We start from the raw sequence: 17,301 nt of genomic DNA, 5'->3' as shown, positions 1-17,301 counted from the left end.
CTTTGCTCCCAGTTTTATTCTGCAGATTGGTTTAGACTAGGGCAGAGACATGAGCTAATTGTATCCTGATCTTTGCCTTGAGGGGTTTCGGAGCCCTGGAGCAAGTATTCTCTGTATTTTGTTCTGTCTACCTTAGCCAAGCTATTGCATTTCTCACTGGTGTAGGAAGAGAAGCAGATCGTGGGCCAAATCGGAGGGAAAAGGTGCACAAAAAGATACTTTATGCCGCTCTATGTTTCAGGTAAGCGGAGATTTATTTGGTTTGCTATTATTTCCGTGGCTGGATGGACTGGGACATTGAGGCGCAGCAGCTTTTACGCATGTGCCAAGCGATTCGAGCGGTACAGTTCTTATATTTAACCACTTCCTGGCTATTGTTCCATAGTTACTGTACAAATGTATCCGCGTGGCTACAATATACGAGGCTTTGGTACATCTGATCTAAACGAACAGCGGATTAGACCGCGATCTTGTCGAGCAAACACTCTACTTGTCCACCGTGTGAATTCGCTCCTGGCGCGTTTCGGCTCCGAACACATCGCCGTCTCCGTGTCGCTGTTGCTGTATAACTTGCTCATAACTTACTCTAACGCGCGTTTGTCGTCTTCATGAAGATGTTTTTGGAGGCAGTTTTGTCGTAAAACTGTTCTGTTTCCTGCCTGCCCCAGATCCTCTAATGAAAGACGCCATTGTGGAGTAATTTCGCCGCAGGCGTTTTTCGTATTCTGTTAGACAGGATGAACCTTTATACGCGTCGATGCAGAATCTGCGAATCACCCTTTGATACAAGCCGTGGCCGCGTTAAGGGAATCAAATGTGAACGAAGATAGATATAGAAAATAATTTTGTCCTTTCCTCTCCTCTCTTGGCTCTCTGACCGCGCTGTGCGTAATCAACTTCAAGGTCCGAATGCGATTCGGCAAATATAGTTCACTAAGTGATAATCTGGACCTATTTAGCTCATATGACCCATATATTATATAAATAAACATCTGCTAAGGCTCATAAAGTTTATACAAAAATTGTATTTCACATGCTGAACAAACAGATTGTATGTTTGGTTACTTGGCTTTTTCTCCCCGCGCTGCAGGGAGGAGGATACTTTAAATGCAATTTATTAAATGCTGCGTTATAAACAAAACCCTTTAAGTTCAGGTCACCTGTGCTGAGGACCAACACTCGGTTTCACCAGTTTAAGAGGGTGCAGGAATAAACAGAACGAGATTGAGATGTTGGGCTGTCAGGACCGATCACTTGATGGCGCTGTGTTAACAAAACCATACTTTACTGTATGCACAGCATCTGTACATCCGTTTCCCAGTGACATTACCCTGAACAAACAGACTCTGATCTGGCAGAAGACACATATTTCAAAGTCAGCAAGTCCACATTACATTTGTCAGCCTGCAGTCCTGAGGTAGAGGTGCCTGGCATGCTGAATCTGAACTCTCTGGAGAAAAACACTGTTCTTATATTTCATATTATGGCTCTGCCACTCCTGCGCCCTGGGACAGATCGGCCTGTGCCAGTGAACATGCACCAACATCCTGCAGCCACTGATCACACTTCCTCATCTGTGATGTCATGCTGATTTGCTGCTACAGTAACTCCACAAAGAGTAACGCTGAAGTGTGTTTCTGATAAGTACTGGAGCACCGCGGTGATAAGTGACCGGCTCGGATGTAAAATCTGAAACTTTGAATGCGTTCTGATTGCCTCCTAGTCATTGTTAACAGAGTGGCTCGAATTCTGGGATGTTGTTGATTCTGTGGACTCTCCAACACAGATTGGATAACTGTGATCCAGAGGTTAAGAAGCAGTTCATCCAGAAAATCACATTTCTCTTTGCTCAGGAGCAGGTCAGGAGGGCCTCTTTGCTCTGCTAACTTTTTTCTGCTCGACAACCTCTGCATCCTATCACTAAATGCCAAAGTTGTTGTTGTTTTGTTTTTTTTAGACTGAACACATTTCTTCATTTGTTACCACAAACTTGCAGAGCTTCTGTTGTTACTGAGAAATATGCTTTTGAGAAATACAGTTGGTTTGAAGTTGGGACTTGATGCAATCCAGTGGCATGTCCAGACTTTTTGGACTGGGGTGGCCCAAGCGGGGCACTGACTTATGCAGGAGTAGCATGAAATACCTGCACATGCATGCACGCATACACACACACACACACAAACACACACACACACGCACACACATGCACACACACATCAGAATAGCATTAATTTACCATTTCTCATATCTGCTTTAATTTCTATTATTGCATCTTGCAGTTTCTTACATTCTGGGTTTACAATTGTTTAACAGATAAACAGTCCTACCAATCACAACACAGCAGAGTGGCACCATGCAAGTAAGGCTCCCACACATTATTCTTCTTGTACCTTCAAAAGTAGGCTACATGCAAAAGAAAGCTGCAGTCCCGCCTCTCACTGGGCAGATAGCCAATCACTCTTTGTGATTATGTGATGGCACTTGGGGTGGCCAATCAGCTTTCAGGGGTGACCAGCGCCACCCTGTGGATGTAAGCCCCTGAAGCAAACCACAGATCCTGTTATATGTGTACTAATAAAAAAACAAACAGACAAAACACCATCATTACCACAATTCTTATGCCAACATGTGATGAGAGAGAGAGAGGAAAGAAAACACTGACGACAATGTTGGAAGTTTTGTTGAAAAATTAAACACTATTGTAGATGTGGCATTGCTTGGAAACTGTGTGTGGTTAATTTGTTTTTAAAAGTCACAGTGAGACACACCTGACCAGACAGCCAGCCCACAGTATTCACCCAGGCCATTCTGCTCCAACAGTCTCACTACCTGTTATTTTTCTGCCTTCAGAGCCGCCAGTGACTGAAGTTAACCCAAAGTCTGTAGTTGCCTGTGTGTGGACATTTGAAACAAATGCCCGTGGGCAACAAAGCAGAGACAACCCATCCAGATTATGTAAATACCAGTCTGCCTGCCTCGAACTGAATGTTAATGCTCTGATCTGAAATGCTAATTGTGTCTTGTGCGATATGTTGAAACACTGAAGAGCTGCATTGTGGGATGGAAAATTGAAGGCTAGTTTGTTGCTGGTGTTGATCCCAACAGGCCCTTTGATTATAGCAATATCAGACAGATACTTGCTTCTTAAGTTTTGGGAGCGTTTGTGGGTAATGCCCTGCATTAGCTTATTAAAGACACAAACGGAGTTGCCGTGTTTGTTGCTTGAGCTCGGCAGAAGATGTTAAAATGATGATTTTGCATGAAAGACCAGTGATGGAAAACAACAGGGGTAACTGGAGCAGCCAAAGGACTCCAGGCTTTGATGCGCTGTGCCTGTTTTAGATTTGTTTGTGCATACTGTGGCGCAACAAAATTACACAAGCCGGGTAAACGAGCAAATTCCCTAAACATGTACGTTTCGACTTGTTTCACAAAGGCTGGAAACTTTTGGGAACGTGTCCGCAAACAGCGTCGAATGGGAGGCTTTTGTGGCAATGTGCCAAATTGAAGATGGCAACAGGTAGTAAAGTGTGGCGGTGTGTGTGTATGGAAGATCTGCTGTGCACATCTGGAGCTGGTGGGTGATATGTGAGCATCAGCGATCAGTCCTCCATCACATGCTCGCCGACGGACTGTGAGGACATGACCTTTGCACTCTCCTTGAGGTGAAAGGCAGAAGTGTGACGTGGACATCGGTCCGAGAAAACGTCCTCACACGTGCGCTCGCATCTTTACCTCCAACGAGTTGGAGTGATTTTGTGATATAAGAGTTCATTCCCACAACCCGCTACCCCTTCCACCTCCCACCCACCTAACCACCCGTTCTCTTTCACTCTCTCTTCTCTCTCCCCTGCAATTTTCCATAATGCCTTACAGATTTTACACTCAATCCACCTTTGCGATGACAAGGCTTTGAGGAAATCCAATTCCACCAAGCTGTTTTCAGAACTTACTCTCCACAGGCACACACTCACACACACACACACACACACACACACACACACCATCTCCACAAATTAGTCAGGGAACAAATTACCTGCATTCTGAGTGTGATCCCACGCACTTTGCCGGCTGCCTTACACAGGTCCCCTTTTGAAGAGCAGCCATGTGATTTCTCTCTCTTTTGCCCTGCAGGCCCCTTTGCCTTCTGCGAGGGATTCTGGAGTTGAATTTTAAAACTATGTATGGCTGCTGCCTGCGCTTATCAGCGCGTGCACAAGCGGCATGCAAATCAGACCGGGATCACACACCACATTGGAGGCCTACACTCAAAGGCAAGCTTAATTGCTAATTGGGTATCTAGGTGTGAAACTCGCACTGCCAATGAGAAGCAGGAGTGTGGATGTTTTAAGGCCAGTGGTTGAACTAATTAATTTTAATCTGAATGTTATTAAAATTTGTGGATTCCCTGCATTTTCTATGAAAAAAAAACAGCCCAGGAGAGTGCTGTGGCAGTACTTTTAAGAGCAATTGGACATGTTGTGGTCTGGTTTTATGCTCCATGAAGTCATTAGTGTGGTGGTTTTGCAATGCTGATGTTGTCATAGGCGGTGGTGTTTACACACTGCAGCCCTCATACAGTAACTCTGATGTTTGAAGCTGATCAAGAAGATGTTACAAGTGTTCTTGGCCTCTCTGAGGGCCAGACTGCTGTTTTGGAGGAATGTGATGTGGTGCTTTCCTCATGCACATAAAGGGCACCTAAGATGTTATTAATGTTCAATGCAAATGATATTAAGATTGTTTACGTGCTTCATCACTGCATCCTTGTGACTAGAAATGTTATCACTGGTTGCTTTTGTGTGATTGGAAAGATCATCAGCAGCCAGGCGCTTATGAGTGATGTGTGTGTGTGTGTGTGTGTGTGTGTGTGTGTTAGTGGGTGGAGGGTGTTAAAAGGGCCATTTTTGTCCAGGTGGTTGAGTGGGTTGGTCACCGTTTGGGGGTCTTTCACTGTGCTTTGGACTGTGCGGGTCTGTGGTGTTGAAGGAGGGTTTGATCAAAACTGCTGCTGAACAATGGGCACCAGGAGGAGGGTGACCGCGCGCGCAAACTCTGCTCCAAAAGGGCAAAGGCCAGCTGTGACGGGTCCAGATGTGTGCGTCGACCCGAGTCGCATAGCCAGACGATCTTTTTTTTTTCCTTCTTAGGCACCATTTGTTTTATTCTGAAAATGCGGCACACATACCTGCCACTGAAACAGCGACAGCCCAGAAGAGCCGCAGGCGCTACAATGCTAATGTTGTCGGGGGCTTTGACTTCTCCCAGCCATTGCAAAGAAGCTGCTCCGTGTGACAGCAGCGGCGCCGTTCTTCCCCCGGTGTTCGCCACCCCGCTTTTCACGCCTCTCCACATTTGGCACGAGCGCGCTGGAAAATAGCCGGCCGCGTCCTCTCCGTTCACCTCAAAGTCTGCGCTGTCATGGACGAGACGGACATCATGGACTTAACGCATCAGAAAGCGAGAAAGCGACCGCGTCCAATCAGTTCCGTGGACGAGTCCGTGCACGCTTCCCTCAAACGGCTGCCGATCCGAGCAGCGGAGTGCAGGGAGCCCTCGCTCATGTTCGCAGTGAGGGGAGAGCCCGTTCCCGCAGCGTCTCTCAAGCAAAATGACCATTCGGTGACTTCCTCTCCAACCACAGTGATGCCGGCGCAGGTAAACGCGTAAAGTCAGATATTCTGTGTGAGGGTGGGGGAGAAAAAAGGAGAAATTACTGTCAGACTCCGGCTCGAACTGTCACTTTTGCTGGAGGAGCGAAGTGAGAGACACTTTGGTTTTATTGCATGCGGCGTGTGAATGGATTGTCTTCCTGCTGTCCTTAAATGTAGAGTGCGCACTATTGTCACGTTATTTGAATATCACGCACACTCACCACACTCTGCAGCTTTAATTTACTGTTTAGCCGATTGAAAGCATTTGCAGAATACGTCTAGCTGCATAGTGACCCTCAGTGACTGAGGTGTTTCAGGCGCCACAGCATTTTCCTCCCATCAGCACTCAGGGTCTGAAACTTTTCAGGGTAAAGTCATTTTCTTCAGAACAGAAATTGTCTGCTAATGGTGTTTGTAGGTTAACAGGAGGCAATTTCTCCAAATCCTATTACAGTGTTCAAATCAAGAGTCATTATTGCTCATTTCCAAGACTATGAGATTGATGCTCCAAATTAATTTGGTTTTGGAGATTATGGCCCACAGGAGTGGTTGCTTGTGGATTGTGGCAACATTCAGGTCAAGGTCAGGCTGCTCTAACTTGCAGAGAAGAAAATCTTCCCTTTCAATCTATATTAGAGTTATGTCACACAAAAATATTAAGATTGTTGTTCAGTCATTTGATTTCAAATGTTCTTAATCTTAATCATAAACCCCCCTGTGGTTCTATTTTTCATCTTTAATAGCACATCTTGATCCGCAGGAGAAAAACCGACATCTTCCCACGTCTCACCTACCTGTGTTATAATATTTTGTTGCATCTTACAGGATAATCGGTCCAGCATGTCCAGGCCCATGATCACACGGTCACCAGTGTCTCCCTTGAGTAACCAGGGCATCCCAACACCTGCACAGCTCACCAAGTCCAATGCCCCCGTGCACATTGATGTGGGCGGGCACATGTACACCAGCAGTCTGGCCACCTTAACAAAATTCCCAGAATCCCGGTGAGTCTGGTTTTACCATGAATCTGTATTTTAAGTGTGAGATGGAGATAAAGTTTGCTTTTTTTTTTCTTTTTTTTTTTTTTTTTTTTGGCCAGCGTTGAATGTTTGCATCTTGTATTTTGCTTGAAACGCAGAAGGAGCTTGTGTCATATTCAGCGTCTTATAGGGAGTTTCTGTTCGAGTCAGATGTGTTTATCAGCGTCAGAATGTCACCCCGTGACATTAAACAGTCAAATGTCACATCTCTTCAAATCACAAAAATATCTCATGGATGCACTTGGTGGAGAGAAACTGAGTATGTATGAAATGTTTACTCCTGTCAAAAAAAAGAAAAAAAATCTGCAGTATCAGTTGCTTTTGGATATGCCAGGTAGCATAACAAAAATGTTTCCTTGTGTAGTAAAGCCCACAGTTATTTTGAGCGGTAAACAATTTGCAGGAGCTTCAAGTGCCCGATGCGGCACACAGACAAAAGCAACTTGGTTATTCTGACAGATGTCACAGCAGAAGTAAAGGGCCAAAGGGCACGGGGCCATCTGGAGGCTGGGAGGCCGCACTGTCGCTCCGAGCCTGGGCCCCGGGGTGACTGGCGCCCAGCCTCGGGCAGCCGACAACCAGCTGGCCCTGACCTTTTCAAACTACCTCTGTTTTTAATCTTTCCCTTTCTTCCTGCCTCTCTTCACCGCCGATGCGTGTGTCGAGCTCGGCAATGTGCGCATGTCTGTGCGAAGGTGTGAAAACATTTCAGAGCTTGAGAAAATGAGTGAGTCACATCCCTTTGCACATGCTCTTGCCTCACTGTATCATTTTTGCCTCTGTCTCTTTCTTTTTTTCTGTATCCTTTTCCTCCCACTATGCAAGATGCAGGAAGAGAGACATAACCGCAAGAGGAGAGCAGAGATAACGAACTGAATCTGAACTTTTGCATGCAAAAATCGAGTAAGATTGCAAATGTTGACATGTTGTCCCCCTCCTCTGCCTCCCTCCTCCCCTCCCTCTCTGCCTAACCCACCACCCCTCCCCTCTCTGTGGGTAGAATTGGTCGTCTCTTTGATGGCACAGAGCCTATAGTCCTGGACAGCCTGAAGCAGCACTACTTCATTGACAGGGATGGACACATGTTCCGCTACATCCTCAACTTCCTCAGGACGTCCAAGCTCCTCATCCCAGACGACTTCAAAGTGAGTGGATGTCCATCCTAGAAACTGTAAAGTCCCATCAGCCAGTCAGCAGTCCTACAACTTAGCACACACAATGAATGCTAAGGCCGTGGAATGCCTTTGGTCACTGGTCCTCCTTGAATTGCTGAAAACGGTTCACATGCTGGAGACAAAGTATCAGGGCAAACAAAGCTCAATCATAATGCATTTACTCATCGTGAGATGCAGTTTGCTCGCCCCGCAGCTATTAGTGGCCGCAGATTCTTTTGAGATATGTGAGGAAAACAATAAGCTTGCGTCGAGACGAATACATAAATGCCATGGCGCCAGTGACCACATTGCATGTGCTAGATTTCTCCAGTGCTCTATGTTCTCATGCCAAGTGTCCATCCAGGGTGAGTCTCACTGTATGTGACACATTAGCATTCCTTCTTCCTCTTCTTTTTTTTTTTTACTCTTATGTGTCATTTAGTCAGTAATTACTTAACTTGCCCTGGGAGAAAACAAATAACCACATTATCTGATGGACTGTCCACAGTGTGACTCAATCAGTGGAAAGTATGTCAGCTAAAATAAGCAAAGACAAAAGACAGGCTCAAGTTCAGGCTGAGGCCACGTTCACATTGGGTAGATTTGGAGAGGAGCATGAGAAAACTTGATTGTGGTGCTATTTAGGCCCTGCAGTCCTGCGAGTAAAGGATCTGCTCCTCTACCCCACGCAACCCTGTGCTACACGTCGCACTGCATCTCCTCTGCTCCGCTATGGTTTATTGCTTGTTCATGTAGAACAGTGGTTTTCAAAGTTCTCTGCTGTTTCTGTTTTGGTTTGGTTTCAGATTAGAAAGAAAAATACAACCTTAAACTGATTAGCCTATTCTGTTTTTGGTTATATTGTTCTCTAGTATAGCAAGATGTGCTGTTTGCTGCATTTAGGCAACCAGCTAAGTCACTTCAGTCTACCTTAAAAGGTAGGAGGAAGTATCTTTGTCCAATATATATACAATATGTTTTTTTGTAGGATTGCTTGAGGGAATTCCTGAGGTTTATGTAAAAAAATAAACTAAAGAGGAGAGATTATGGGCTATTTTTGCTTCTGTAAATAACAACATTCAAACTAAAATGTTTTTTTCCTTAGATCTAGATTAATGATTCTGACACAACTCAAAGTTTGTTGGAAAGTTTTTGCTAATCATAATCTCTCCAGCATTAACCTCATGGCCCAGCACAAGTCACGCACTGTTTCCATTTTATGATTTTATACAATATACAGCATTTTGACAGCCTAATATTATTTAAGTGTAATCCCTTTTTAAGTATTGTTTGGGCATCCTTGCCTGTACTAGACAGGAGACAGTGAAGCGCTGACAGGAAATGAGGGATTACTTGGTCAGTGTCTTAAACCTGTAGGCCACCAGAGGCCACAAGCCTGTTCTTTAAAAAATAATTAGTTTTCATGATGAAGACTTGTTACTTAACCCTGGTGAAACAAAACTTACATAAGCAGAATTACCGTATTAAGCTACGCATTCAAAACAACATACAGTGTTAGTCATGTTTTTAAAAGTTCAAGTTGTTGAGGCGAGCGATGGCACATGTGAAGTCAGTGGCCTTTTTCTCCTGCAGGACTACAGTCTGCTGTACGAGGAGGCGCGGTACTTCCAGCTACAGCCCATGCTCGCTGAGCTGGAGCGCTGGCGCCAGGACCAGGAGCTGGGCCGGGTGTCACGCCCCTGCGAGTGCCTGGTGGTGCGCGTTGCGCCCGACCTGGGCGAGAGGATCACACTCAGCGGTGACAAGGCCCTGATCGAGGACGTGTTCCCAGAAATCGGCGACGTCATGTGCAACTCCGTCAATGCTGGCTGGAACCATGACTCCACGCACGTCATCCGCTTCCCACTCAATGGGTACTGCCACCTCAACTCTGTCCAGGTAATGGCAACAGCTGGCTGCTGTGGGTGCACTGTCACGTATACTGAGCGTTTTATTACTCAAAGGTTAGATGAAGTCATGTTTTTCTACATTTTTCCATTCGATTGTTTGCCCAAGGAACTGACTGAGGTGATGATCTGCTCATTCAGCTTCTTTTCATCTGCTGTTACACTGTATACTTTTATAATTATACTGATGTCTGACTGCAAAATCTTATCTTCTTTTTTTAAAATCTAATCGAATCACAAGAACAGCCTTGCAGAAAAATGAGTTCTTTGATGAGTTCATCAAAGTATCAATTTAACAAGGCATCATTACTCAAGTCCACCACCATCTTTACTTTTCTGTGATCTGACTGGAATAATGATTTCGACTTTGGCGGGTGGACGATCAGCTTTTATATCACGCATCCCTTTGCAACACTTGTAATATGGTCCTCACATCTTACCCGTTTGCCCGCCATGCAGATGAAAACCTTTTGAGCTGATTCCATAAGTCATTTTGATGATGGGCTTCAGTGCCAACCTGCGGAAAAAGGGACAGGAAATGGGTTGATGGCGGATTTCAAGCCATTAAGCAAAGGAATGGTCGACACCTTGAGTCATGGAGAGTCAAGTGAATGTGCAAACTGAGGGGAAACTGGCTGACAGTGTAGAGGAAGTGGACAATACAGGATGCAATGAAACATAAGGTATTTGGATCTATGCTAAAGTGTAAATAAAAATAAAGTCGAGTATGTAACATTCAGGGAATCAACCATTTTTTTAGTAAGATTTCATACCAAATAGTTATTCAAAGAAGGAGTTGCAGACCCGCAAGACTCCAGATCCACAAGTACATGGATGCCAGCAAGTCTTTGAGGCTGTGCAGGCAGTTCTGGTGACACCAACATAAAACACAGATAGAAAAGTAGTGCTCTTGTCTTGATTAACACTTTGAAGGTGTTGGGAAAGTTGCTTGAAGCCTTTCATTATCCAAAGAGGGATCCATAAATGCATTTCTTTTAAGAATCAAAGGTCAGGTGTACTCTTGACACTTGATGTCACATTTATACTGCATAGAAATGATTTAATATTATCCTGTCATGGACATGATGGGGTTCTATACTTGTTAGACTCTTTTATATTCAGCATGCATTTGGCAATATTGTATTTCTCTGATTATATATTGACATTCCACTAATTCATTGATGGTAAAATCCTCAGATACACATCAATAAATGACGGAGGAGAGGCACATTTGAAAAGATTTCCAACTGATTTGGACTGTGTCTCCATCTGAGGAAGTCAAATCTCCATCTCCCTCCCAAAAACACACAAACAAACCCGTCTCTGAAGTGTGTGAGTCGTGGAGAGCAAGCAAGAGAGTGAGCATGCTCCCTGGCAGGTTGTCCCCAGGCAGGGCCCATAATCCTGTTTGGTTATTAAAGCACGCCGGCGGTGGATGCTGTATCTGCGGCTAATGGAGGCAGGGCGGGGGTTTTGAGAGAAGGAAGGGGGGCAGAGAGAGCTGCCAGCAGTAGGGGGACCTTTGTAGTTTTGGCGGAGGCTTGGGCCTGGGGGCTGGGGGAGACATGGGGAGAGGGGGTTTTGCTGAGCAGTCCACACTGAGCCAAGTGGCAGAGAGAAAGCCTCACTGCTCCCTGGGGCCTCTTCGATGGAATGTGATCCTACAGCCCCCCCGGACACGTCTGTAGATGTCTGCAAGGCTGCGAGATCAGGAACAGCTACACACACGCGCACACATACACGGACGTACACACATAAACAGCAGAAAACAATGAAAATGAGGCAAAATGAGAGGCTCTTCGTTTTGGGAAAGTCTCATCCAATTTCCCGTCACAGGCCGTATGTTGCTGCAGCTTACTCCCAGAGCTGTTTCCAATGCTAGACTTCGCACTGACGGAGCAGCATGTAACTACAAGAGTTCTGGATGATTCAGTGCTTTCCATATCGCAGTAGTCAACAAAAGGTCAGAGGTTACATGAATGTTTTAGCATCACAGTGTATGGGGACTGGTAGACCTTCATGAATAATGTGTTGGGCATCTTGATTAGCAGGTTTACACTGACTTTATATGTGAGCAAGCACCGCCTCTCACCGCAGTGCTAATACAAGGATGCTAATGATGCTCTGTGATTGACATCCTGTATTGCCACTAAAGGCCTCCTCCGTCTATCCCGCTCCGCCTCTCCCAGGTTCTAGAGCGTTTGCAACAGCGCGGCTTCGAGATCGCCGGCTCCTGCGGCGGAGGCGTGGACTCATCCCAATTCAGCGAGTATGTCCTGAGGAGGGAACTGAGGAGGACGAGTCAGCGAGGATCCAATTCAAACAGGATAAAGCAGGAGCAGCTGGACTAGAAACCTCCCGAGCAGTAGGAGGTGCTAGACTTTTCTGTGGCAGCCAAACGCTCCGTGCTGCAGAGCTCTGTGGACTCTGTTTTTCTTCGTTTCCTTGTTGATGTTTTTGTTTTCTTAAACTTGAGAACCATCTAGAGAATAAAAATGAGGTGCAACAGGAGATTTTTTTGCCATAAGAAGATACAAGACGTTTGATAAGTTTGAGATTGCAAGGACATTTGTGATTGTCTAGCCCCCATAAGCCAATTTAAAAAGGATTTATATACGCTGGATCCCCAAACAAAGTTTGTTTTAAAACTTAGAGCCTACATTAGGTTGAATATGATTTCTATTATACCCATATAAATTAAAAAAAGGCTTTTATTGCTGATGTAGTATGTTGCATAGCTTGTCACCAGTGACTTGATTTTGTTGTCTCACTGGCAAATTGGCTAAGTCTGTTTTTATCCCTCGCTGTAAAAAGGTCACTAATGTGTTGCTTACAGTACAGAATGTCTCAGTTGTCATAAACCATTATCATTGCAAAGCATCTTTTTTCACAGTTAACATGATGTTGAATATTGTGATACCAATGAAGTGTTTTTTTTTTTTTACTTTAATGGAAGTTATTTTATTGCATTATGCCATAAAATATAGTTGACATCAGTATCATCAAAATGAAACATCAAAGTCCATTCTATACGCAGTAAAAAAAAATGATTTAGTAAATTATTCTGTCACACCATTTGCCTCACTGGGGAGTATGAGCTACTAACCCCCATGTGCTAACTTGGGAATTATTAAATTGGATCATAATACTCCTCTGAGTCGTGACCTGTAAATTTTTTCATTGTATATGTGTTTGTGTTTTTTTACATTGAATCTTTTTAAATCAGATTTGTTGCCTCAGACATGACTGAACAGATTAAATCTTATTGTACCACAGCACCCACTTCGAGATCACTTTTACTTGTAGCACATATTGATATGAAGTTGGATATAAAGTATTTCTAAGATGACTGACCCACCTACGCTCCCTAGATTTGAGTAAAGAGGAATGTAGCAAAAAATGTGAAATAAATCTCAGCTAAAGTTGTCATGGTGTCTGCTCGCTGTTTTCACATTGCTGCGGGGACTGCTTTCACGTGTCTGCCCGGCGTTGCATTCCAAGCACAGTGGTTAGCACTTCCTTAAATTTGAATTTACTGCATCTACCTTACCTCTTAAGGTTCTTTCGAACATCCTGAGTGTGTTCAGTGGCAAACAAGAAGCTTTTACATTATGTAGTGTTTTATAGCGCTCTACAACCAGAGAGGTAAAGCTAACTTTACCATGGCAGTGTTGTACCTTGGAGGATTTGGAGGCTGGTGCATCAGTGACTGCATGGGGCATTCTTTACTTAGTTATATTGAATAGAGCCGACTTCTCCACGCAAGTCCTGTCAGTTGTGCTTCCACATATCCCTGCAGGGCCAAAATCCAAAGTGAAATCCCACACGGAGCCCTGTCGTCTTGTCTTCATCCCTTTTGGCAGAATCTCCACTTTCTTTGGCTATCTACGGTTTATGCTATATGTCTCCCTTTCAGGCCTCTTTGCCCTAGATTCCCTTTTGACTGACTGTTATTCTCATAGGCTAGAGGTGCAACTGTGAGTGGTACACAGCGCTGCTTTGCTCTCAATCATCAAATCAAAACATCAGTGTCTGTGTAATGACGAGGTATTCACGGAGCAGGTATCAAACACGTTCACCCGCAGTTAAAACTTCAAGAGTCTGCAGACTTGAAACGTGTTGGACTCAGCATTCGTGTGTTGGAGGCGATATATCATGCATGATTCATCTTTTTTAAGAAACCCAAATATGTAATGGCGCCGATATTCAACCTACAGAGCCACAAATTATGAGTAATGATCATTTCAAAAGAGCAACATACTACCTGATGAATATTTAAAACAGGTCACTTTCATTAACTTCCAAAGATTTTACAGGAGTAGTTTGACATTCAGAAAATACGCTCGTTCTCTTTCTTGTCTGACAGTTAAATGAGAAGATTGATACCGCTCTCATGTCTGTACAATAAATATGAAGCTACAGCCAGCAGCCACTTAGCTTAGCTCAGCTTAGCACAAACACTGTCATTTTTACAGATAAAACGCGTTAAATATAATTAATGAGCCTTGTACAGATCCACACTAGCTGTTTCCCCCTGTTTTTAGTCTTTGTGCTAAGCTAAGCTAACAGGCTGCTGGCTGTAGCTCCATCATCGATCTGATCATTCGACTCTCAGTACGAAAGTAAATAAGAGCATTTCCCAAAATGTTCAACTATTTCCATACTAGCTTTCTAACTAGTGTAGCAAATTTGTTTTGGGTACATGACCCCCAACAGAAGGCCATAAAAACTTGCATTGTTTTCCTAATCTAAAATATTGTTCAGGGTGGTGTAAAAGGGAGAATGAACATGTGTTTAGCTTCAAATTCAGCTGTGCTTTTTGTGCTCCCTGTGTGATTTTTAAGTTTACCTGTGGGGCAGCCAGGGTATAATGAGACCCTGTCCAGCCCTATCTCTTCTCACTTCCTGGATTCACACTAACTTGAAAAGGAATTAGAGATATCCTCCTCACAGCCTGTTGGAGAAAAGATGAATGGTATTAAGAAACTGACTTCCAGTCCTTTAGAGGACAGGGGTTCTGAGGAGAATAAAGCAATTTGAGATCCTCCTCTCTTCTGTGCCGTGTCTGTGATCATGTCTCTCTCACTCGCTTTCTCTCTAGTGATTATTTCCAGTCATCAAAAGGCAGAGTAGGGCCTGGAGAAAGTGGCCGTGGCCATCTTTCCCTCGCTCCCCAGGCTCTGCTTACTCACCGCAAGTGAAGGTCAGTGGATGGACTCATTCACCTCGTCTTCAAATCAGCAGCCCTCTCAGTGCTCAGTTCTACGGCACCGTGCAAGCAGTGGCTTCGGTTCATAATGAAGGTCCTAACTAAATACACTTATTAGATGATGTACTTTGTACTCTGCACTTGGTCTCATTCTATTTGCAGTCCTCTCTCTTGTTCTGTGTTGATCTGTAGGTAATATTCTGTACTGTAGGTGCCTCCTACCTTTATTGAAAAAGCCTCTTGGCCATTTTATGCCAGCAAGATAATTATAAATGTAACCCGTGGCAAAAAAGCAAAACACAACTCCCACATCTCTCCCTTGCCATTTCTCTCTCTCTCCCTCTCTCTCTCTCTCTCTCTCTCTCACCCTCTCTCCCTCTCTCCCTCCCCTCCTCCCCCCCGTGCCTCGGGAGCTGATTTCAAATTTTCAAAGATATCTCATAGTGAGGCTGCGAGATTGAAGGCTCATAAATACCTTTATTATAATATAATGGCCACATATTTCTAGCAATTATTTCTAGTGGAAAAATTAGTTCATCTGTGTGATGAATGCCTGCACAGTCTTTGGGGCTTTAAATGTCCTGAGATGGACAATCACTGGTAGGATAATATCTCAAATGGACGCTCACTATGGTAGAATAATATGTCACAGTGGCTTCGCTTGAGTCACAGAAATTTAAGTCTTAGTGTAAAATGGAGGCAGTCGAAAGGCAAAAAGTGGATCTCAGCACCAGTGCTGACGGGTTCTGGGGCTCGAACTTGTTTGAGAAGGCTGCATGCAAACGAGAAATCCTTGTTACTTTTGTTTCTGCAGAACCATATTAACACATAATCCTTAACGTCCCCCAAGTTTTTGATTTTGTAGGAGCCCAAGGCAACTTGTAATAATCCACTTTTAATGTATAACAGATTTTAACCCAGTAAGCTTTGATAACTTTCATGGTGGTTTTGTCAGCTCAGCCGTACAAGATGTTTTGGCAGCAGCAGTTTCATGGATTGTGAAGCAACAATGGAGGAGGTGGATGGCTGATGACAAAAGCCAGCAGTAGACGTTCTCCATTTTGAAGAGCACGTAGTTTCAAATTTTCTAACAGAGTTTCTGTGAGAGTTTTTTCACACCACAAATTAAAAAAATGTCCATTGAATTAGCATTGCACTTCCATAACACTGGGGGATTTGCAATTTAAAAAGAAGGTTGCTGTCTAAATCAATGCAGCAGAACCTGAGATATCCTGATATTTAGCTCCTTGTAAGGTTCACGAACTAGAAGTCTCTACAGCCATGCTAGTGTCTCTGTGAGACTGTACACACAGTGTTGCGTTGAGCTAAATGCTAATGTCAGCATGCTAACATGCCCACAATGACAATGCAAACCCTTTATCATTTTAGTTGAGCATGCTAGCATGCTAACATTTGCTAATTAGCATTGAAAGCTAAGCGCAGCTGGAGCTGATGGGACTGTTGGTTTTGCAGGTATTTGGTCATGAACCAAAGCATTGGACAAAGTGAAGTGTTGATCAAACGATGGCGCCAGATGAAAAGTCAAGATTACCAAAGTTATAGCAATTCATCGTGAGGGGGGACAAGAATGTTTGTAGGAAAAATCTTGCCAATCCGTCCAAAAGCTATTGAGACTTTTCACTTAAAACCATAAGTGTTAGTCTCTGGGAACCATGAACCAAAATTATGTGCCAATCCAGCCACTAGTTGAAAATTAGACCTGCTGTTGGTGTTAAATACAAAGTCTCAGCCGTTGCAAAGTCCTTAGGGTTCATTTTCTGGGGACAATGAATGTCCGTAAAAAAAATCTTATTGCAATCCGACCACTAGTTGCTGAGACTCCTGCACCTTCAGTCGTGGACTCACCACCCGACTGAATGACGTTGCCGTCATTAGAGACATGCTGCTAACGTGGCTAAGAATGAGCAGTCCCCAGTGTGAGCAGCGATCACTCAAGTGCGGTCACTCAAATAATTTTGTCAGACTTTACAAAGCTTCTCCAGAGTAGAGTAGACATTATTCAACTGTTCTGTTAGGCTATGTAGCGCTCTGTGTGACTACTAAATTGACTTAGACGTAAAATCGGTTGGAGTGCCCCTTGACTTGAAAAGAAAGTGAAAAGGGAATAAAACAGGTAATCACCCTGTTTTTTTGAAATTATACACTTTGTTAACTGTCTTTCTTTACCCTTAATTATGAGTAATTAAGATCCTATGAGTGTACATTTCCACCCATCTTGTACAGTGTTATACACGTGTATCCTGCAGCACGCAACAGAGGGACTGCACACGGCTTTTCCTCCATTGTCAGAAGGTTTCATACACACCAGCCATCATC

At 44.1% G+C, this 17,301-nt stretch overlaps 1 protein-coding gene across 2 annotated transcripts; it reads left to right on the top strand.

Moving 5' to 3' along the window:
- kctd1 (potassium channel tetramerization domain containing 1) lies at positions 1-13,182 on the top strand. Of its 2 annotated transcripts, none has more exons than XM_041949422.1 (5): positions 1-241; positions 6,480-6,658; positions 7,695-7,839; positions 9,442-9,747; positions 11,945-13,182. In XM_041949422.1, exons 1-5 carry the CDS (start codon positions 233-235, stop codon positions 12,104-12,106), a joined length of 801 nt encoding a protein of 266 aa, XP_041805356.1. In that variant the 5' UTR covers positions 1-232; the 3' UTR covers positions 12,107-13,182. The 2 variants fall into 2 exon arrangements, with proteins under 2 accessions (XP_041805356.1, XP_041805355.1); XM_041949421.1 differs by lacking the exon at positions 1-241 and adding an exon at positions 5,282-5,658.
- The last annotated feature ends 4,119 nt before the right edge of the window (positions 13,183-17,301 follow it).

Source organism: Chelmon rostratus, chromosome 12 (assembly GCF_017976325.1).
Source record: "Chelmon rostratus isolate fCheRos1 chromosome 12, fCheRos1.pri, whole genome shotgun sequence".
Classification (NCBI taxonomy): Eukaryota; Metazoa; Chordata; class Actinopteri; order Chaetodontiformes; family Chaetodontidae; genus Chelmon; species Chelmon rostratus.
This window is presented reverse-complemented; position numbering and strand designations above follow the sequence as displayed.